At 35.6% G+C, this 24,276-nt stretch overlaps 1 protein-coding gene across 1 annotated transcript; it reads right to left on the bottom strand.

The window, feature by feature from the left end:
- On the bottom strand, positions 1-24,276 carry LOC143595064 (protein CHROMATIN REMODELING 5-like). The gene is made up of 31 exons (XM_077074205.1): positions 24,210-24,276; positions 23,317-23,875; positions 23,142-23,206; positions 18,644-19,081; positions 17,679-17,903; positions 17,498-17,581; positions 16,961-17,020; positions 16,786-16,883; positions 15,947-15,998; positions 15,402-15,468; positions 12,050-12,143; positions 11,869-11,956; positions 11,641-11,775; positions 10,930-11,118; positions 10,787-10,854; positions 10,036-10,129; positions 9,800-9,924; positions 9,656-9,719; positions 8,930-9,142; positions 7,620-7,862; positions 7,416-7,526; positions 7,230-7,316; positions 6,719-6,901; positions 6,530-6,610; positions 5,269-5,505; positions 3,948-4,103; positions 3,655-3,832; positions 3,385-3,566; positions 1,910-2,257; positions 643-736; positions 1-565 (listed from the first exon to the last, which is right to left on the bottom strand). Exons 2-31 carry the CDS (start codon positions 23,846-23,848, stop codon positions 249-251), a joined length of 4,908 nt encoding a protein of 1,635 aa, XP_076930320.1. The 5' UTR covers positions 23,849-23,875; positions 24,210-24,276; the 3' UTR covers positions 1-248.

Genomic DNA, 24,276 nt, shown 5'->3' with positions numbered 1-24,276 from the left:
TAAGTACCCAATATATACAAAATAAACCAAGTTATCTAAATTTATATAATCAAAAGGTAAAAAGCAAATAAATAAAGACAAGAAAGATTAAGGTTGCTATATGACTCCATGCACTGTCCTTTGTTTTGTTTCATCTCTAGCAGATATAAAACGACTGTTGATTTTCACACATCTGCGCACTCTGAAGATGCCTTGCGCCTTCAGTTCATTAACATTTGTGAAGAACCAAACCATTTTCCCCGTTCGAATCAAGGCGGAAGTACCTGTTTTGTCCTTTGGGGGCGGTAATGAGACGGAGGTGGACCAAGAATACCCAAACTTGGATCAAGCGGTGTGCCATTATTTGAAGCATCGGCTCGCCGCCTCCTTTTCCATGCTTCAAACATTTCTGTATCTACTAATCCTTGGTTAAGTAAAGCCGATGATTGACTCTCCCCGTTTATGTGGGATGATGATGATCCCACAGCCTCTCTTTCTTGTTTGAGTTTTGAATATATTTGATGAAGTTTCGGCCCCGATAGATTGGAAAAGGTTGAGACGTAGTTCCACAATCTTGTTGTCATTCCTGTCAAACATTTGAGACCATATACAAGTTTAGACATGAGAATCTCAATGCTATAGATATAAAGAAATATATATTACTTTCTTGTTTAGATGGATCGGCCTCATGATCAATAACAATTTCATCAATTCTTTGCCCAAGAAGCAGCAGATAGTTTCTGATTCTTGAAAGCACCTAAAAGCAATCAGAAAATTGGCTATAAGTAGGCTTGTAAACGAACCGAACAAACACAACATGCATGTATGTGTTCGTGTTCATGTTCGTTTGCTTAAGTTTAATCGCACAAACGATCGAACAAGAACAAATCAACAGACAAGGTTTCTTGTTTGTGTTGATTCGTTAAGAAAACGATTTTGTTTTGTGTTTGTTTATGATCGTTTGGTAATAACATAAACAAATGGTTCACAAACGTAAACGAACGAATTAACTGAATAGTGATGAACAAACATAACCGAGGAACACCAAATAAAAATAAACGTGAGCATCTGTTGGGCCTAAAAAATAATAAAACAAGTCTAAATGTAACGCGGCAAATGAACTTTAAAACGTAAACTAACGAACATAAACAACTGTAACTAAACGAATGAGCACGAACATAAATGACCAGACAAGACGTGTGCATGTTCATTTGTTTAAATAAATGAAAAAAACAATTGTTAATGTTCGTTCGTTAATCTAATAAACGAATTTTGTACTGGATGGTTTACGAACATTCGGTTCGTTTACAGGCAGGGTGTAAACGAGCGGAGCCTTTATTGAGGCTCATTTAATAAACAAGCTCAAGCCCCAGCTTAACGTGCTGAGCTCGTGTTGGCTCTCAAGCCTAAACAAGCTTTTTATTTAAATAAATCGTATTTACTATATTAATATATTTAAATACTAATTATTATATATAAAAATGTGATAAAAATAGCTAAATAGTATTAAGTTATTATACATTTAAAAATTAAAATTACTAATATATATCTAAATAAGTATAATATTAAATTAATAATAAATGATCCGAGCTCGAACCAGCGTAAACAAGCTTTTTATTTAAATAAATTGCATTTACTATACTAATATATATATATATATATATATATATATATATATATATTTAAATACTAATTATTATATATAAAACTGTGATAAAAATAACTAAATAGTATATGTTATTATACATTTAAAAACAAAAATTACTAATATATATCTAAATAAGTATAATATTAAATTAATAATAAATGATCCGAACTCGAACCTCAACGAACTCGGGCTTGGCTCGACTCATTTACAATTAAAGGCCTAGCTGGAAGCCTGTTATATGATTAGAATATGTTTAAACGAAAAAATAATAATAATGTGAACCTTTTCTTTAGGAAGATCAGCGCTAGTGGTTTGCAACCTATGAAGACGTTCAAGTGTCTTTTTTTCATCAATTAAAACATCTTCGCACCATTCCATCCATTTAACTTCCTTGAACTGTTCATAAACTTCTTCATTGTCTGACATCTCACCTTCCTCTTTAGCCAAAGCAGCCCCCCTTTGTGCACGTGTCAATCTTAACTTATTTGCCGGCTCTAGTGATCCTGCTGCTTTTGTTTGTCTTCCTTTGATACGGGAAACTGGCATGTTTGGAAGATTATCCTTCTGCTTTTTGAAACCCTTTCGTCTACCTTTCGCTCCTGTAGTTTTCCCTCCAATAGCAACAAGTTCCTTCATGGCACGGAAACCCGTATCAGTTGATAGAAAGCCAAACGCATATTACCAAAACTTTGTCCATGCGAAAAGCAAAATAACACAATCACTAGAAAAACAGGTGGTTCAGTTATATCTTTTTTAGCCAAGTTTTATGGTTCTGTTATGTGTATCAATAACCAAAATATTCAAATCATACCAACCTTCGTATGTAAACTTTTGGCTTTCATAATATATGTCGATTTAGTTTTTTTTATACAGAATTTACTACTTGCCCTAAGTTTATAAATTAACATGCTTGTTGCTTTTTTAGATTTGGCTCAAAACCTGATTGGATTTACCAAACCATTTGTATCAGAACCGATCGATTACGAAAATATAAAAACCGAAACAACGGTTACAAAAGGCTAAAAACTAAAACATACATTAGGCCTGATTTTAGACATGTAAAACCTGTACTTAAAGTCAACTAAAGCATCACATGACTAGCTTTTTGCATTACTAACTTAGTTCTATTATGTTTGCAAGACAAACTTTGTAATTGTATTATGAATTGTCAATCATAATTAGATGATTGCATAGGATATAAATATAAAATATATTTACACATTGTAGCCCTCTAATATTAAAGTATATTATTCTAATACTAAAGTATATTGTCTAATAGTGCATCACATGATGCAGTGTTGAAGTTGTATCACACTATGCAGTTGACCAGTATTTGACCAAATTGGACCATCCATTACAATGGGTCTTGAGTTTTTCAAATAAGAATGAACAAATTTGACCATCTATTAAGCATTGAGTTGAATATTTGAACAAATTAGACCATTTATTGAACAAATCTGATAAGAGATGATGAGGATACCTTAAAATTTAGTTTTTAAAAATGAACATGTTAAATATAATTTATAAATAATATTTTAGTAATTCTTTTAACAACGAATGTCTCGCATACGAGATGCATGTGCTTTGCACTCTGCGCATCACGCAATACGCTTTCTAAAACCAAGATTACTAATTTACTTGTCTTGAGAAAATAAAAATTAATGAAATGCAAGATTGTCTTGAGAACTTCATACCCCCAATTTTTTTATAACATCAAAGACGGCGTGCATGTTTGTAAAGGAATCACAAGCACATACCATTTCAAGAAGTTGAGAAGCCCGTTCTTTTAACTGGGGAGCCCGTGGTAAAAATGTTTCATGATGCTGTAGTTCCATGGGAGCAATCTTCTTCAAAAGACCAAGCTTTTCATCTAATCTTATCTTTTCCCAGTTACCAAACCCATGATAATGAATCCCCAAAAGCAATCTAGCATCATCCTCTGAAAACATCAACAGCTAATAAGCAAACGGGTCATTTAAATTTTAACAACACTAATACTACATGAAGACAGCATATAACTAACTTACTTTGGTTCCACCCACAACCTTTAGACCAAGTAGCAGGTTTGAGGTACATCAAAGCCTGAAACTGTGAGATTGGGTCATTGTAGCGGTTAATCCGTTTAGACAGAAGTTGAAGCTCATCCACACGGCTTAATAACTCATCTGCTTTCACTGGAACACCAAAAAAGTCTAACAGCGGTCCCTACATGTGAGAACAAGGTGGATATTACATAAAACAGAGGATGTGAAATGAAAGAAATAGAAACTTTTTAGGTTTGAACCAACAAAGAGTCGGAAAAATGTTACGTAATGGCAACCTTTGGTTCCAGACTTCCTACATTAACTGCTTCTCTGCATCCCTCTATTAGTAAATCAAAAAGCTCTATTTGAGATTCTACAGGAGCAGCTTCAACGGGCCCACCCACTTCTGATGCGATTAAGCTGATTTGGCTATCGGTACCATACTTCTTGACCTAATTTCAACAACAAACAAACAGTTACGATAATCCTGTAAAGCAAAATCACCTGTTTGTTTGTTCAAAGTGCTAAAACCCTACACATCTAACCAACATGCCAAGGCCGACCCAACACAATTTAAACGAACCGAATACCAGTGATCTGCTTGGTGGGGGGTACATTCATTAAACACAATTAAAACAAACGTGGATGAACAAAAAAGTATGTTCATTTATCAAACAAATGAACATGAACACACATCTCATTTGATTGATTACGTTGGTGAACGTTCATTTGTGTTTCGTTCACTTAAAACCGTTTATGTTCGTTCATTTACGTCTTAGTTTTACATACTTAATTTTATCTGTTGTTACTAGTAACACTAATTGGTCCAGCATGCATCGACCCATCAATCCATTGCCACAATCTTTATGTTTGTTCTTTTATATTTTTATATTCTTTCAATTACATTAGTTTATGTTTGCTCATTTACACTTGTTTAGAATATAAACGAACAAGCACATTCTTTTTCTTAACGAACATGAACAAAAAGATCAGTTCGTTTTAAGGGTTCATGTTTGTTCGTTTGTTTAATTAGAGTTATATAAACGAACAAAAAAGTATGTTCATTTATCAAACAAATGAACATGAACACACATCTCATTTGATTGATTACGTTGGTGAACGTTCATTTGTGTTTCGTTCACTTAAAACCGTTTATGTTCGTTCATTTACGTCTTAGTTTTACATACTTAATTTTATCTGTTGTTACTAGTAACACTAATTGGTCCAGCATGCATCGACCCATCAATCCATCGCCACAATCTTTATGTTTGTTCTTTTATATTTTTATATTCTTTCAATTACATTAAGAACAAGCACATAAACGAACAAGCACATTCTTTTTCTTAACGAACATGAACAAAAAGATCAGTTCGTTTTAAGGGTTCATGTTTGTTCGTTTGTTTAATTAGAGTTATATAAACGAACATGAACAAGCCTCGTATGTATTCGCTCAGTTCGTTTACAGGACTGGTCACGTATATGAAAGGATGTTGCTCATGTTAATCAAATATATGCAGGTCTCAAATTTAGGAAGTGTAAACAAGTTGCAACTGAAAATTCAGTAAATAAAAGTCAACCATCAAAAGAAAATAAAAAGCGTGTAAGAGAAAGTCTTACTGCACGGAAAAAACGAGTAGCGTCTCGCTTTGGCAAGCTCCCATATGACCACTCTCTAACTTGAGCAGAAGCTCCATCAAGTGGTGGTGGCAAATAACTAGAATGATCAGCATTTCTTCTCTTTATGGCCCTCTCATTAGTCACAGCACCCTTCTTTTTCCTTTTGTTAACCCTTTCAGGTGGGATGACCTCAGCATAACTCTTGCTGTTTCTTGCAGCTCGTGGGGCTAAAGCTTCCTATATTACAAAACGAAAATTCAGTTAAAATAGCAGCCTTGAATAATTAGCCGAAAGAAGTACAACAGTTTCATCATTCTTGCTAATGGTGAGAAAATGGACGTGTTGGGTCAAGGATGAAAACAGAAATCTTTTTTTTTCCTTTGTCTGTTAAAATTAACATAAATTGTGTTTTTTCAACATAATCTGTTTTTTTTTCTAAACACTAGATGATATTAAGGGTATGTTTTGCAGGAAGCTTTTAGGAGCTTCTAGCTTTAAGCTTTTAAGAAAAAGCTCCTACTCAATTAAAAGCTTTGTTTGGTTTTAAGGAGCTTGAAGCTTTTAGGTTATGAGAAAAAGCTTAAAGCTTCTACTAGTAGCGTTTAGAAAGAGCTACAATCTTTTAGTATTTTAATTTACTTAAATAACCTTCCAAAATAAATACATTTACTAGTATTGTTTTTAGTTATGCCCATTTTAGTAATTTTATGCATTTTATTAAAAGCTCCAGCTCCTCTACCAAACATCTAAATATATCTAAAAAGCTACAGCTACCAGCTTCCAGCTACAGCTAGTTTTGCCAAACATACAACTTTTAGGAGCTTTTAGGAACTTCAAGATTCAAGCTTTTAAGAAAAAGCTCCTACTCAATTAAAAGCCTTGTTTGGTTCAAGGAGCTTGAAGCTTTTAGGTCAGGAGAAAAAGCTTAAAGTTTCTACTAGTAGCGTTTAGAAAAAGCTATTATTGTTTTTAGTTATGCCTATATTAGTAATTTTATACATTTTATTAAAAGCTCCAGCTACTCTGCCAAACATCTAAATATATCTAAAAAGCTACAGTTTTCAGCCACCAGCTTCCAGTCACAAGCTAGTAGCTCGCTACAGCTACCAGCTAGTTTTGCCAAACATACCCTAAGCAATCAATTGCACTTTTGGAGACCTATTTCTTTATAGTTTCTAGGCAAACTTTTTTAATTTACCGGTTTGAAATGTAACATAACCCAAGTCAACTTTTTTTAAGTAAATATACTATATATACATACCTCAGCCTGTGAAACAGCATCAGGTTTTATCCATCGACTCCAAAAACTTCCATCATCTTCAGTAGATGCAAAATTAGCAACCTGTGAACATGGTAGAAGATAACAAATGCAAAAGTGAATCTACAGTTTTTGTAGAACATAAATCATGAACTCAGTTTATGCACTCGTTAAATCTAAATATATGCTTGCCTTAAATGCACTCAGTAATTCATGTCCCTTTTCGTCCTCGGCTCCCTTTTGTTCGACCTTCTCTGCTCTTTCAAGAATTTCATCAATATCCATGCTCAAAAGCCTCTTTTTACTTTCTTCATCATTTTTCTCTTCTTTAAACAGCTCTTCAACCCCAAACCTCAAAATAGCCGATAGCTCATTCTGTTCAAAAAAATATTAGCAACTTTAATACAAGCTTTTTACACGAAAAAAAACCATAACCAACCAAAGAATGACCATACATGTGATATTATCAAAAGCCACATCCCAATTTTATTGTCCACAAACAAAAAAAATTCTAACTTAAGATATATGCATTAAATTCACATTTTTTACTATATCACCAATGACAAAAAGAGAGTTGAAATAAGAGAAAGAAACTAGCAATTTATTAAAAAAATTAAACCAAAATGAACAATATTTTGGGACAAAAATTAGTAATACAGACAACAAAACTGAGAGAAAATGAAAAAATATTGCTGATCAATACCTTGTCAAAGGTACTCGCTTTTTTTGCTTCTTTCTTCTCCAATCTTCCCTCTGCATTTAGTTTCTGAATGACCAAATGGTCAAGTACCTATACAAACAATGACCAAATGTCACCAAGAAAGCACACAACAATTCACAATACAATGAATAATTAAATGATTACAAAAGTAACCAATAAATTAAATACCATCTTCTTTTTTGCACGTTCCAAAATCTCTTCCTCAACACTTCTGCTAGTCACGAACCTATATATATTAACAACTTCTTGTTGTCCAATCCTGTGAGCCCTGCTCATTGCCTAACAGTCATAAAATCAGTATCAAAAAGACCATTCATCAAATATGTAATCTAAACATACAGATAGAAATTATATACTATATAGTAACCATACCTGTAGATCATTTTGAGGATTCCAGTCTGAATCGAATATGATGACGGTATCTGCTGTGGCAAGATTGATACCTAAACCACCAGCACGAGTGGAAAGAAGAAAACAAAAATCATCACTACCAGGTGCATTAAAATGGTCCATAGCCTGGTGGCGCACCTCAGCCTTTGTACTCCCATCAAGCCTCTGAAACTTGAACCCTTTGAATGACAAATATTCTGCAAGGATGTCCAACATCCTCACCATCTGATTTTAAAAAAAATAAAAAAATAACAGATTAGCCGATAACTAAGACACAAAAAACTTCTAAACAAAACCTAACTATATATATCTATAAACCCTAAATATATATATATGTATATATGTGTATAATCAAGGTTTGACAGAGCCCGTTCTAATGCCGTTCGACAGAGCCCGTTCTAACGCCGCTGAAATGAGTTCAATCAGAGTCCGTTTGATCAAAGGTTCGCCGGTTCCCCACTTTTATGTGGTTTCCCAAAGAATGTTGCTACTCATTGAATAGTAACTTAGTATAAGTGGTTTAACAAGATGTATAAGCCCTTTAAGCATGTAGAAGTGGTACCATGAAGAACTGAACCTACACCAACCAAACAACATAGGCATCGTTGTCGCCGTTATCGGGACTGGTATATTTATCGGGACCGGTTTCAGTAATATCTGGACGGATATCGGTATTCATTTTTTATGGTATTTTGTCGACGTAAAACTCACGCCCTGCTTGCGGTGCGCGCATATAATGTATATATTTGTGAACCCTCGGGTGGGCTAAAGTGAAAGTGCACTAATTTTGACGCTATTTTACTAACCTCGTGAAAATAACGTTTAAAGTGGCGGAAGGTTAATCAGACATCATGTGGTGGCGTTGATAGCCGAAAGACAAGGGTACATGCACCAATCGGCAATGTCCCGATGGTTTGAGTGTTATGTGCCTTATGTCTGAGGCTTGATGCAAAACTACAATCGAGCTGGGGTCTCACCGGAAGCAGCCTCTCTATTCCTACAGGGTAGAGGTAAGATTGTCTACATCTTACCCTCCTCAAACCCTACCATAGCATTGCTATTGGTGGGATTTACTGATGACGATGACAATGACGATGATGTCGATGTAAAACTCCGCATTCAAAAAATCCGCCGCAACGCGTGGGTACGTTTACTAGTTTGATGTATATAACAAGTTGGAAATCTACAAGATGGGTTGTTGCATCTAACACAAGCCAACACCAAAGAAATTGACTACCCAACATGCACGCTCCTCACAAAATACATTCATGCATGCAAAGCAGTTGAAATACCTGAGAAAATATTAAAACGCGGTGGTTTGTCTCGTGCAATCGGTCAAGAAGCTTGTCAAGGATAACAAGCTTTCCACTGCTTAGAATTATCCTTTCAAGTTTACTGCTGCCTGTAATACTAGAGTCTCCACCATAACCATGGTCCGCGCTCTCAAACAAGAAAGGATGATTACAACATTTCTTCAACTCTACCACAATGTTCAAAAGAGAAACCTGCAGGGTTGCAAATCAATAATTTTAAGTTCCAAAACCAATCAAATGAAGATGCTATCGTGAACATTGTAAAGTCTAATAAGACCTAGGATATCAAAAACTATAGTGCAACAGACTTATGAGATGATATAAGTCCAAGACGATATATCATAAGAACAAACAAAGAGAAGATGAAAAGTTGAAACAAAGCAGATAATCAAACTGATATCTTTTTTACATGGTCACAAATAATTTTGAATAATACTTGCGAAAACATGAACAAGGATGACTGATATTATGCCCTCTAAAGCAAGAACTATTGCACTTCCTGAACCCTTCATAACTCTTTCCCGCAATTTTTCTCACCGTTTTTACCCAAAAAAAAGCATAAATTCACTCGAGTCTCTTGGGAAAATTGAATTCACAATCAATGTGAGAACATGAATTAACATAATAAATATAATTATAAATGGTTCTGCTAAGACACCATAAACCCTAAAACCTACTTCAAGAGTGTGAATACTGAATACCTACCTGATTTCCACGTACACCTTTGTTCAAGTCATGAAAATTGCGTTCCAAAATCCACTTGTAATACCTGCAAAAAAAAAAAGAGAATCATTGTGAGGCTGATAACTGACATCATTAACCACAAACTGAAATAAAATAGAATGTTACTGTTTCTGTAGTGGAGACATCTCAACCCGGAGAACCCGCTCAATTTTTGGGGGCAATGATTTCTCAACATCCTTAATAACTCTTCTCAGAATGTGAGGTCTCAGTTCCATATGAAGATTAGCAAGCTATTGAAAAACAAAAACTCACACTTAAGCCATCATGTTTATCTCACACTCGTAAGTTCATAACTCCTCAATATATCAACATTAGCAAGTCTAATTAAAGTTAATTGTTACCTCATTTCCGTTAAATGAGCCAAGGTTCTTGTAATTCTGAACAAACTCGTCCTTACTGTAAAATTTATTCGAGTCCAGAAAGTGAAGTAGAGCCCTGCCAGAAAAAAAAACAATCCACTATAAATCTGGAATCGTGATAACAATAATTTCATTAATGATGTGCCCCTGTAGTATAACAAGCCATATTTTCTGGGCTCCCAGACCTTATATCAGGAAAAGTAAACATGGAAATTTCAACTAGAAATGAAACACCTATCATCTATCTTAAAATTCATTTCAATCAAAGACGAGCACATAATATTGCAACAAAAGAAGTGTTTAATTGTGCATATTAAGTCTCAAACAAGAAGTACAAGCAATGTGAGGCACATAAAATATCTCATTGGCATACTATGTTTTATCTTTAAATTATATCTTTATTCTTGACAATTTAACGAAATAGTGTTCTGTAACATAGAAAGATGGTGAAAGAGAGAAAACAAGTACAAAGATTTATAAATCATGTGAAGGTGTAGATTGATAAAAAGGCAAATTCTGAATGAACATAATTATCATAATAGCTTAAATTTCAAGCCGATATATGCGCTAAAAAACGTGAAAAGCTTTAACTTATTAGCTATACCATTATATTCTTAAAGAACTTAAGATCATAGATAGAATTATGTCAACAATCAAAGGATCTGGTAACCCTCGTAGCATTAACAAATCATGCACAATTGCACTGAATAACAATCGTAACCAAAAAAGTTACCATAGTTCTTCCACACTGTTCTGCAGGGGAGTACCAGTAATAAGAAGTTTGTTCTTGGTGCTGAATTCCTGTGAAATAAGATGTAAATATATAACAAACAAGGACTGTTATGTTGCTAATAAAAACAGATAACACGAGAGTACCTTAAGTGTTGTATACAATGAAGCTTCACTGTTTTTTAATCTATGTGCTTCATCAACCATAAAATAGTTCCAATTTATTTTTGAGAGCACAGTCTTATCCTTCAGCAAAACTTCATATGTAGTCAACAAAGCATCAAACTTTGTACCCTTGCCAGCCTTTTCAGAGAAAAACTCATACTGCTGACAAAACTTTAACCCAAAATAAAACATTTAGAACTTTTGACATATGTATACTATCATAGTTAGCACCCCCCCCCCCCAACACACACCACCCCACTCAAAAAAACAGTGAATATGTTTAAAAACAATTATGTAGCTGTTTTCATCTTTTAAGCCTAATGCCTTAGCATATTTTCTATGAAGATCTTAGATTCAAGCTCACATTTATAAAAAAAAAATGACATTTAACATATATCAAGTCACAAATATGCAGAGCAACATTTGAGATAAAAAAAAAAGTTTTTCTTTCCTAAACAATATTAAGAATTTCTCTCAAACCACATTAAGAATGCCAAAATCTCTTCATCATATGATTCAAATGTACCTTGCAAAATAGTCTCTCTACTTGCATATTTCAACAACAAAATAGAGGCATAATATTCATTAATCATAATCATCATGTAGTAATCTAATCTAGCAAATTATCACATACAGGAAACTTAAAATTTGAAAAAGAAAAAAAAAATCCACACTCCACGACTATTAGCCTACCTCTCGGCTTGCACGAGTCCCAACGTATATGATTACGTTCATATCAGGAAGCCACTTCCTGAATTCTTTAGCCCAATTTGACAAAGTCGATAGAGGTACAACAACAAGAAAAGGACCACGAATTTTTTGAGCATTCTGTGGAAACAGTAAAAACATTAACCAAATCTGAGCACTAGTTCAGTTGAATGTATTGACAAAAGGGAAAGCACGGCATGAGCATATAACAACCTGCAAAAAACCTAGCATAGAAACTGATTGAACTGTCTTCCCAAGGCCCATTTCATCAGCTAGTATGACATTAGTATCATTTCTCCAACTGCACCGTAAAATAAAGTATAAGCATAAGTATGAAACTCCAAATGAAACACATCCTAAGGTGCAATTTAACTTTAATTTGACAAAAAAATACCTGTTAACAAGAAAGTTCAAGCCCTCAAGCTGATAATCCCTAAGTTTACCACCTCTTAACCACTCAGGCTGTTCCTCCAGCCTTCTCAAACTCGCTGTAAGTGAATAAATAAATAAATAAATAAATAAATAAATAAAATAGAGAGTATACTTGATGAGTCAGAAAAGCACTACAAAATTAGTTTAAAACAAAAGCATGTTAGGATTAAACGCACACACGAAACTGAACACACACACGAAAGCAGTAAACGAACACGAGGATTTAACGTGGTTCGGTCTAAACTGACCTACGTCCACGGGTGGCAACTAGGTATATCTTTTATTGAGTGACAAATATTACAAGTACATAATGTTGTTTATATAGAGACTGAACTAGGGTTGGTAAATTATTATGCAAGAAATCAATCTAAACCGGGCTGGGCTTGGGCCCGACCGCCCACACCCGTCTCCTCTTTTGACTTCATATAATAAACCGGGCCAACAAGGCCTACGAACCCAACAATCTCCCACTCGGAGGCCTTGAGTACTCTCGTCTGCACTCCTGATTGTACTTCTGTAATCTGAACATTAAACTTCTTCTAGTTGCCACCGCCTTCTCATCAATTAACCTGAAGGCCCGTTGAAGCTCCCCGGAGCTCCAACACGTCAGTCACGGCTAAAACTACCCCTGACCCGTTCTCTGTCCCTACCGGCTCCCACTGAAACAAACTACCGGATCCCGAGATACTCTGAGAACAAACACTCTCCATATTCAGCAAGTAATTCACTGGAGAGACTTTTACAGCTGGAATACTGGTTTTCTTAATCCACTGTCGACCTGGAACTGTAACTGAAACACGACCTGTGCTCCCACTGTCACGATGTCCCCCAACTGATTTAACCTTCCTAGCTCGTTCATCCTGAATCTTCACTTTGGCTCTGGGTTTGTTACTTGCAAAACGAACCTTCTTCTGCCCACGAGATTCTGTGAACCGGATTTTGTCTTTCACCAAAACTGGATCCACTCCTTTCGGTGACATATCGACCATATACAACGAACCCATTTTCTTGCCACGAGCAACGAGATTCCCTTTGACTACTTTCCACTGCCCATTCCCGAACTTAACATCGTGCCCCTGGTCATCCAACTGCCCAACTGAAATCAAACGTTTCTTCAAACTTGGAATAACCCTCACGTCTTTCAAAGTCCAAGAAGTACCGGCTGAAGTTATCAAATCAACGTCTCCCATACCCGTAACCTCTAAAATATCATCATTCGCTAGTCGAACCTTTCCAAAATCCCCAAATTTAAGATTCTTCATCGTTTCACTACAGTGAGTGGCATGAAACGATGCACCAGAATCCATCACCCAAGCATCAACGCTACTCTCAACACTACAAACCAAAGCCTCATCACTACTGACCCCGTCATCTGTGTCGTCTTCTGTAACGTTCACCTCTTTCATACCATTCGGACACTGATTCCTGAAGTGTCCTTTCTCTTTACAACCCCAACATTCAATATCCTTACGAGTCTTAGACTGACTCCTCTTCCTGCTCCCACTGCCTCGCTGTTTTCCCCTACCTCTACCTTCTGTGACTAGCATATTGCCTGATGATTCACCTGAACTTCTGCGTCTTGAATCTTCTCCCAGAATCAGATCTCGAATCCCATCGAAAGTAATATTTGTAGACGAACTACAAACTGCAGTCACTGTTTGCGACCAACTGTCGGGCAAAGAGGATAATAACAAGAGGCCTTGAACTTCATCATCAAACTTAATGTCAACTGACACTAAGCGGGACAAGATCGAATTAAGATTATTGATATGAGTTGTAACTGACCCACCCTCTTTCATTCTTGTTGTCACTAGCTCTCGGATAAGATAGACCTTATTCGCTGCCGAAGGCTTCTCATACATGTTGGATAGTGCGTCCATCATACCACGGGCTGTGGTTTCTTTCATGACGTTAAACGCCACATCTTCCGACAACGACAATGTAATACAAGCCCTAGCTTTCTTGTCTAACTTCTTCCAATCTGCTTCTGACAACTTTTCTGGTTTTTCATCCTCAAACACTACATCCAAGTCTTTCTGACAAAGTAGTGCCTCAATCTGCATCTTCCACCAACCGAACTTCTGTCCGTCAAACTTCTGTATCGAAAACTTTCCGTCTTCTGCCATAACAATGACTAAAACGAAAAACTGGATAAAAAACAGAGACAGACACAGCAACACGAGCCTGAACTTAACGACTGTTCTACTGAACTCTGTTAAAAATCAACCTATTTTAAATGTGCAGCGGAATAACGAACTGAAAATCAGAAACTGAAAACTTTAAACTGAAACGATAAAACCTGACAAACGCGGTTGGCACTGGTTCTCCGTTTCTTTAACGCTTCTTCTGACTTAAAACTGTTCTTCAACGAAAAATAGGATCTTGATTCAACTATTCTTGACTCGTACTTTGCAAAATAGAATCTCGACCCTTGCTTAAATGGATCTCGGGCCCAACAAAATAAACAAGCTAGACCCTCTCAAAAAATTAAACAATCTGGATAAAGTTGGTGGCCATTGAACTCCCTTGTCAACAAAAATAATATTGTTTTTCCTTGTCTTTTCCTAGTCTGGCATGAATCTCAAGAGAAAAATAATAATACAAACCCTTCTTTTCTTCTCTGTTCAAACGCCACTAGCGGAAACAAAAGAGACAACCTGGAATCGAACAATACGATGCTTACAGCTTTCAAACGGAACCAACAAAAAAAACGCAGATCGCGCGGGCTGGGTTTAGTAGCGGCGAAACGACGGCGGAAACCCTAACGGCGATCAGAAAACCGTAGGCGGCGGCGGAACCCTAGCGCAGTAGGGTGGCGGCGGCTGGATGGTTTGGCTGCGACTCGGCTGGTTCAACGTGTTCTTCGCGTGATCTGAACCTAAGCTCTGATACCACTTGTTAGGATTAAACGCACACACGAAACTGAACACACACACGAAAGCAGTAAACGAACACGAGGATTTAACGTGGTTCGGTCTAAACTGACCTACGTCCACGGGTGGCAACTAGGTATATCTTTTATTGAGTGACAAATATTACAAGTACATAATGTTGTTTATATAGAGACTGAACTAGGGTTAGTAAATTATTATGCAAGAAATCAATCTAAACCGGGCTAGGCTTGGGCCCGACCGCCCACACCCGTCTCCTCTTTTGACTTCATATAATAAACAAGGCCAACAAGGCCTACGAACCCAACAAAGCAAAGTCAAGACGCTCAGTTGTTACGTAGCGCAGGAATAATGTCTCATAAAATACTAATGTACCTAAAATTTAAGTTGTAATTTCAGTTCACAATAGACAATATAGAATACCTTTACTATTCCTTCGCTGAAAATCAACCATTTTTCCCTGTACAGCTGTCAGGGCAGCTTCAAGCGCCTGCATCCAAACCAAAAAAATTATAATCTTAAATGCTATAAAACATCCTGCAAACTTGCTAGATAGATGGCCAAGGATATTTGCTAGCAGTTCATAGAATGAAAAGAAGCTGCAAAACATATATGTACATCTAAATGGTTGTGGGCACCAACTTCTTATAACTTTTACATGAAAAAGTTTAGTTGTATTATTAAGGGGGTGTTCGGGATTGCTTATTTTAGCCTACTTACAACTTATTGAAAAGTAACAAAGTGTTTGGGATTGCTTTTGGTGTGAGAGAGAAAAGTTAATAAGTTACACTTTTGAAACTTATTAACTTATTGAAAAGTTATAAGGAGTTTTCATACGGAATCCCAAACACCCCCTAAATAGTAAAAACTTTACTGTCCAGCTGATGAGTAAAAAAATATTTTTTTCATGTTAAATTACATAGATCATCAAATGTGGCATATTGAGTACATACATCTTAAAGTGGTACCTTATATTCATCAATAGCTGCCTGGGCAAAAGCAATATCAACAAATTTCTCCCTGAAGATGTGATGCAACACCAAATATAAGCATTCTGACACTAATCCCAAAATTATATCTACTAAAGTGTGACTTCAAATGCAAAATCAAAAGGCTATAAAAGCAGAGACCTCCCCGTGTATGTAAAGCATTAAACGCATCATTCCTTTTTACATGTATATAATATATGAACAAATACTAACAGACTTAGACAATAACTATAACCAACATACGAAACATTATCCATATATGCAAGACAAAATAAAATGTCACTCCCATTCCCAATTTCCCATATGTCCATTTGAGTTTAAATATAATTAGAAGTGTTAAAAAATGGAATCATAAATATGAAGCATTGTTACTCGAGGTAGCAAATGAGCTGTCTAAACAAAACTGGTACTTCATTATTAAACAAATACCTTAAACACATACGTGTACCTAACCTTGCATTTTTAACCTTAAACAAATTGGTAAATAACTTAAAAAGAATAATTCTCATTTGTTCAGATAAAGTGCTCCTGTCTTTTGAAAATTGCAATAATTACTAAAATGCTAGAACCAATTTGAATTAGGAAGGTACTAGAAATGTAGCAAACGATAAAGACACTTCCTTTGGTATTTCTTAAATTCAAAATTCTCCACAATAAAACCAATCTGAGTCAACTTCAAAAACACAAAACAAAAAAACTTATTTGACAAATAGAAAAAAGAAAAATCTAATCGTACTCTATAAAACTTATGAGACTTCCTTGTGATTTTTGGTCATATATTTGAAAACTCACGATAAATAAATAAAAACTGTACATACCATGTTGCTTCAGCATAGGAGAGACCTTGCCACTTGACCAAATATTCTGGTGTTCCAGGTCCTTCTTTGCTGATTCTATCAGCAATTATCCGCTCAACCTAATTGAGTCAGTTGGAAAATCTGAGGTGAAGAAAGTAGAAAAGGATTACGCAATAGAACACGTAAAATGTGAAACCTGACAATTCTGCTTGATAAGATCCAAATCCATCTCCTTGCTCACATCGATTACCTCAATCTAAGTGGTAAAAAAACAAAACCAGATAATTAAAACACACTTCAAAATTAGATAATTACTACAATAACAGTACAACAAAAGGTCTCGTGACATTATGAAAAATGGTTTGATGCCTCTTTTATATCCAGATTCCGGAGATAGCGAGGCAGCTGTCAATATGTGTGTGTGTGTATAAAATCATGTTTCACGAGTGACATTTCTCAGTCTTGTAAATATATGGTTTTGTAAATCTACGCTACAAATGTTAGCTCTCAATATTAAGTAATCGTGTTTCTGTTATATCCTTGTGAACCGTAACAAGCTTCACCTTAAATACAATGGGGGTGACAAGTAATGATCATATGCATGGGTAACAAGTTAAGGCTTTGTGTCTAACACAAATTAAGGGCCTCTTGATTGCTCATACATCAAACAAAATTAAGTAAACAGAACGAAGGAAAAAAAACAGTGAACCAAAAGAATGGCGGTCAGCATTACCTCCTCACGAGAGACTGATCTTCTGTACTTGATTTCCTCCATCACCCTTTTAGTGTAATTCAGAACTTTCTTAAAGCCACTCAACTGATCGTCAATAGAAAAGAAAAGTTTATATAAAGAATATCAAACACCATATTATATTAAGAAAACAAATCAAAGAATACACAGACTAAAATCTTACTGTTTGCAAATCCGAATATGATTTCCATTGGCAATGCAAATGTGATTGACCTTTCCATTTAATAAAAAATTCAATCTCATTCCAATCTGGTGGCGAGTCGTATAAGTGGCACAACAATAAAGGGTCTGTTGATTTGTTGTTCCGCTCAGCTTCTTCAGCCAATCCTTTTGGTTGATGCCATAGCACTTTCTCAATAGTGTCACGATCTTCCTCTCCGTTTTCCTCCTTACCTCACAAACCACAAACACAATATGAAGAGCAATATAAAATGAAAGAATAGTACATCAAACCACAAAAAAAAGGTACTAAAAAGAAAAAATTAGAAAGTAATTAAAAAGATAAATTATTCAAACTCCATGTATTTAACTTTCTAAGTGCGTAACTATGAACAGCTTAAGTCTCGTGAAAAGCATTTACAGGCCAGATCAAAATGTCTAAACACATATGTTTGATCATAGTATTACATCAAGGTACAAGTATTATCATGAAATGAATTTGTATTATTACATCAAGATAAAAGTATTTTAATAATAACCACCAATTATCAGTATTACATCAAGATACAAGTATTTTCATAATAAACTCAATCCACTAGCCTAGCTTGACAAGAAAGCCACAAGTTTCACTTACATGCATTGGTGATATATATATTATTAAATGAGTAAGTATTTGTATGATCATATTAAATCAGACTAGAAAATTCATAACTATTATAAATTTTGGATTATTAAAAAAGCAAAAAGGATAAAACTGTTCATTCTTTAGTGTTGTTTGTTTTCTTAAAGGTGTCCAGGTCATATCAAGTTTTTTAAGAGAAAATTATGCTTGAAACAGTTTTCAAAGTTCAACCAGCATCTAGACACATATATCAAATGAAGCATTTAGAACTATGCTGCACCATGTGATTGCTGCAACAGGAATATGAAGAAGAAAATTCATTGATGTGCACACGGATATTTCCAAACCTTTTGCCTCTTTCTCTTGATATCATCATCCTGTTCTTCACTTTCTTCACTTTCAGCGTACGATACTTTCTGCACAGATCGAGTTGAAGTTCGAACTTCATTATAGCTTCCAGAATCTTCTGCAAAAACGGATCGACCACTAGTTTTTTTGTGCATATGTCTGCTTCTCCCTCCTGTACTTTTAAAGTGCTCTTCAAAATCATCCTCTGAATCATTTGCTGATAAATACTCCTCTTCAAAAAATGTTCTGCCTCTTTTCCTCCTGTTAGAAGCTGTAGATAAATTAGGTACTCTACCAGACCTTACATTGCCACGCACACCCTTCCGTTTTGGCTTCTTATAAAAGTCGTCATCATCATCATCAACTGAGATGTCTAATTCATCATCAGAGTTACCAACCTCCTCAAAATCTCCACCTTCCCACTCTTCATCATGTTCCTGTAAAAAAATTAAAATGCATGTTCATCACTTAAAACTGTAGCCAAGTCAATCCACGTATAATAAGTAAATAAACAAAATGGTTTAACGATGACATCATATTCAAATCCATCAAAATGCAAACCCATATGCAAATATTAGATGCGTGTTTGTTCTACCTAACTCAGCATTCAAATAAAAAGAGAGCAAGAAAAAAATTGCACAACAAAAAATAAAAAGGCTGCTAATGTCATAGTTGCCAACAGAAGTTCAGGTTCAATCACATGCTAATGTCATAACAACTAACAACTGAAAACTCATCTAATTCTTTTTGTCAAGTTGGACAGGCTTAAACATGTGTGTGTGTGTGTGCACATGTATATGATGTGACAGGAATACAGGATGATGTTAAACTTGCAAGTAGTTGAAAGGCAGTATGATGTGCAGAAACCTGTACAAACTTTCGTGGTCCAAGTTTGTTACATGAAGAATTTAGTATGTGGTAGAGGAATGAGGATAAAAACTTTTGAAGGCGTAGGACTAAGGTTAATGACTTTTAGGGGGCAGGTATAGTTTTTGGTAAGAAATGTCTCTTAGGCATTACGCTATGGGTGTTCAAGAGGGTGGTTTTGGGGCGGTAGTGGAAGGAAACACCGCCGAGGGGCGGTAAAGGGGGGGGGGGGGGGGGGGGCTGGGCTCCTGAAGACAGGCAATAAAGGAGTGGATGGTGTGGGCCCTCATGCTTTTCACTCTCTCTCTCTCACACACACATACATATATATGTATGTATATTGTGGCGGCAAAGAGGCTTTAAACCACAGCGGGCGTTATGGAGAAGGGCTTCGAAGTCCCGTTTCCTACGTGGCGATGACATGGAGGGGCTTTAAAGCCTCTCCATAGTGAACAGCCTTAGGGGCTTCTCTTTACCTTATTTTTGCTTTGTGTCAATCTGACTTTAGTTATTTATTTGTATGATTATTTATTTAATTTTTATGTATTTACTTTATATCCTCATACTTTATCAAGTGCTTCTATTTTGTATTATGTATTTATCGTAATTAAATTTATTTATCTTTTTTTTAGTACCAAATGCTATATTGTTGTAATATATTACTTACTCGTTATTGTATACTTTATTATTTTTTTAATATTATCACTAATTTTATATATCTATTTATTATAAGGTATAATGGTTTTAAATAATCCCAACTATGCCCTATTAGGAAATAACAGTCCCAACTTAACACTTGGCTGGTGGCGGTCCCAACTAAAGGTGTATTTGTTTACAATGATTCGCGACTAACAGAACCCTAACGTTGTTAATTGTAGGTCGCTGGAAAAACACTTTTGGCCGAAAAACTAACATTTTTCACCGAAAACTCATTCTTTTCGACCGAAACCTCTTTGTAACCTAGATCAAACATTTATAAACAATTTTATAGTAAAAGCCCCATTTATTGAGATCGTCGGAACCCTAAAACCACCGTCGGAGTCAATTGGCGTTAGGCATCCGTCAGTCGCGAACCGTTGTAAACAAATACACCTTTAGTTGAGCCAGCCAAGTGTTAGGTTGAGACTATTATTTGCCAATAGAGCACAGTTGGGATTATTTTAAACCAACATTCCTTATTATTGTTATTATTGTTACCTATTAATTTATTTGTTTTTAACTGCTTTCTAGAGGTTTATTGTTACTATTTATACATACGGTTTTGGAGTTGGATGTCTCTCTGGAAGCAACTTCTCTAACCTTTCGACACATACGGTTCGGGAGTTGGGTGTCTCTCCAAACGCCCTGCTTGCGGTGCACGCATATAATGTATATATGTGTTAACCCCCGTGGTGGGCAAAAGTGAAATTGCACTAATTTTGACATTATTTTACTAATCTCGTGAAAATAACGTTAAAAGTGGCGGAAGGTTAATCAGGCATCATGTGGTGGCGTTGATAGCCGAAAGACAAGGATACATGCACTACTCGGTCGGTGTCCGATGGTTGAGTGTTATGTGTCTTATGTCCAAGGCTTGATGCAAAACTACTATCGAGTCGGGGGTCTCACCGGAAGCAGCCTCTCTATCCCTATGGGGTAGAGGTAAGGTTGTCTACATCATTTCCTCCTCAGACCCTACCATAGCTTTGCTATTGGTGGGTCTCACCAGAAGCAGCCTCTCTATCCCTATGGGGTAGAGGTAAGGTTGTCTACATCATTTCCTCCTCAGACCCTACCATAGCTTTGCTATTGGTGGGATATACTGCGTACGATGATGATGATGATGATGATGATGATGATGTGCCTACATCCAACGCTCTGCAGACCATGCTAATGGCCTTGCTATTGTTGGGATTTTTAGGGTATGATTGTTGTGTTGTTTGTTGTGTTATGCTACACACTAAAAGTATTAAAAAATGAGTTTTACACAAAAGATATATTAAGACTATTCATTACATATATATTGTAAGTTTAATTTAATACTTTTTATGTATAAATATATAAGATTAAGGATCAAATGTAAACTAATGAGAATAGAGGGGGTTAGTTATTAGAATACACAAACTAATTTTACATTTTTAATAGTTTTTGTGTAAACATTTATAAACTTAAGGGACTAAATGTTAAGGATGAAAAGTACGGAGTTTATGTTAAATTATATAAACTTTAAAAACCCTAAAATAACAACAAGACAGCCGCTGTGTTCTTTCTTCTCCATCTTCCTCATCTATCTATTTCTTCTTCCTCTTTCAATTCAGTAAAATCGCGAATTCTTAATCCATAAGAGCGATGGACCAGCATCAATTGAATTGCGATTTAGGTTGTTAGGGATCGAAACGGACCGGAATTTGAAGTCGCGAATTCTCCGGCGACCGGAACGCCGGCGAATTGCGATTGGGTACACAACGTACCAATACGGAAATCGTGGGTCTGTGAGCGATTTATGTAACTATGCTTTAGGTGACCTTTGCGTTGTTTATCTATTTTATTATTTGTATTGTTTAATCTATTTTATTACACTTCTCCATCATTTTTTGATATTGGAAGATGTCTAGTATTATAGTTTTTTTAATACTATTCTATATTTTTATTAGTTATTAATACTATACTTCTTTAAAAAAAATTCTATGTATTTATCTATTTTATAGGTAGATGCATATGTTTCTTTTGCTTATACTATTCATGACTAGATACAATTTTGGAGCTGTTCGTTACAAGTATTCATATATACTAACAAAACTACAATAAACTCCTATCTAAACTAGGATCAACAAGAACCATAAGAAAAGATAACATCACACTATATTTACATACTGAAACCAACAATTTAGATACTAGATTCCTAGAGCAAGTTTGAGAAGTTCTATCACGTCAACCAAAGTGATAGACTTGGAAATATTCAAATTTAATCAAAGTATCTACAACCCTACTTTTTTAATTGGGCATCTAATTTACCTCAGTTTAAGCATATCCCACAGCCATGATAGACAACTGATGAACTAAATGATTAGCAATACTCAGTAGAGATTAATCAGCTTTCCTCAACTAGAGTCAAACAATCTTCTCTAAACCCTAATGTGAGATTTCCAATCCTATAAGAACAATTGTAATTCGGAACAAAGAAATAAATCATTACTGGATTCTTAATTCAGGTATGTATATGTGACCTAACAATAACTATATTTTACATATTCAAATAAGTCACTTATGAGTCTACTTAAACATCCCTTATCTCAGTTTAGAAGATTAAAGGAAAAAGAGCCATATGGTCACATGACCACATACTTCCAATTTATGCTTTGTAGAACATTATGAAAAAAAAAATGTCCAGTATCATTTAACCCTAAAGTGAACTTGACCAACATCCTTCTATGACCCTAGAATTGAAAGCTAAGCAAGTACATACTTAATTATGTAGCGCTAGTGAAGTTTCAAATCACATGCTTGATAAGCAGTAACATAAAGAACATCAACCACAAAAAAGATGAATATAAGTAAGCTGATAATATAACCAGCAAACATCTAATTATTATTAGCAGTCAAATTTTAGGTCTAGAAACCACACAACTGAAATAATGTAAAATTTATTACCTTGTTCTCTCTCCCAATTGCAGTGCCAAAGTCTGGATTAAAATCCGCATCATCAGTGTCATCTTCTGCAGAAAAGCAAGTTGTGTTTCAGCGAGGGTGATTATACAAGCGACGGTTAAAATCCACTTCCTAAAGAAAACTGAAAACTCCATAACAATTTTAGATTACGAGTTACCATCGACATCATCGTCCTCATCCTCAAAATCGTCTTCGTATTCATCAACATATGAAACTTTTGGCTTCTTCCCACGCACAAAGTTGTTGGAAGCAGCTGCAGTAAAGTTGGACTGTGGTATCGAACCATAACGATCAGTATTATTATTTAGCAATTTGTGGCGTAAAAAATCTCCTTGATCTTCCTCCTGTTCATAATAATCATCAGACAACATCTCATCCACATTTTGACCTTTGCGTGCCTTTTCCTCTTCTGACAAGTCGTTGTCAGACCCCTCTTCGTTTTTATAGGCAGAAGAGTTTTTTGATTCTAACTCAGGTGTTTGATGCATGGGTTGACAGTCCTTCCAAAACGTTGATCCCCATCTCCCGGCTGGCTTTTTTGTACTAGTAGAAGAAGCTTGTAAGCTACCTTCACCGCCACCAGTTGTTGGTGACCTACTCACATCGTTTTCACTAGTACCATGCTGGATTTTGTCATTTAATACACCCTCGGGTAGCGTTCCATTGGTGTAGTTTCTAAAATAAGCCATTCTCCACGTCACCTGGATTTACAACCCCTTCCTTGACACAAATGGAAACAAAATCAATCTTCAATTGCATGTATTATTTATCACAAGTGACACTCAAACATCCATCCAGTATATATATATGAAAATAATAACAGCAAAGAACTTAGACGAGTAGCATGGCAATACGAATGGTGAAAACAACGGATTGGTGCATAAATTAAAAACAAAGGGAATCAAACTTGTTCAATTAAACATCTCAAGTGAAGTATATATAAAAACAATACGAAACTTGAAGTGATTATAAAACAGCATAAGAAAGGCTAAATAAAATTAGGTCAATCGGAAGGAAGGTATTGAAGAAGAAGAAGAGTCACCGTTAAACATGTACACATATTATTCGCTTGCGTCCAAGAGTTAGCAAGGAAGCCTCGCCGGCGGAAGTGATAATA

The sequence above is a fragment of the Bidens hawaiensis genome, unplaced genomic scaffold, assembly GCF_021521415.1.
Source record: "Bidens hawaiensis isolate Kalapana, Puna unplaced genomic scaffold, B.hawaiensis_p1.1 tig00001717_1, whole genome shotgun sequence".
Taxonomy (NCBI): Eukaryota; Viridiplantae; Streptophyta; class Magnoliopsida; order Asterales; family Asteraceae; genus Bidens; species Bidens hawaiensis.
Note: the sequence above shows the minus strand (reverse complement) of the source record. Positions and strands in the feature narration are given on the sequence as shown.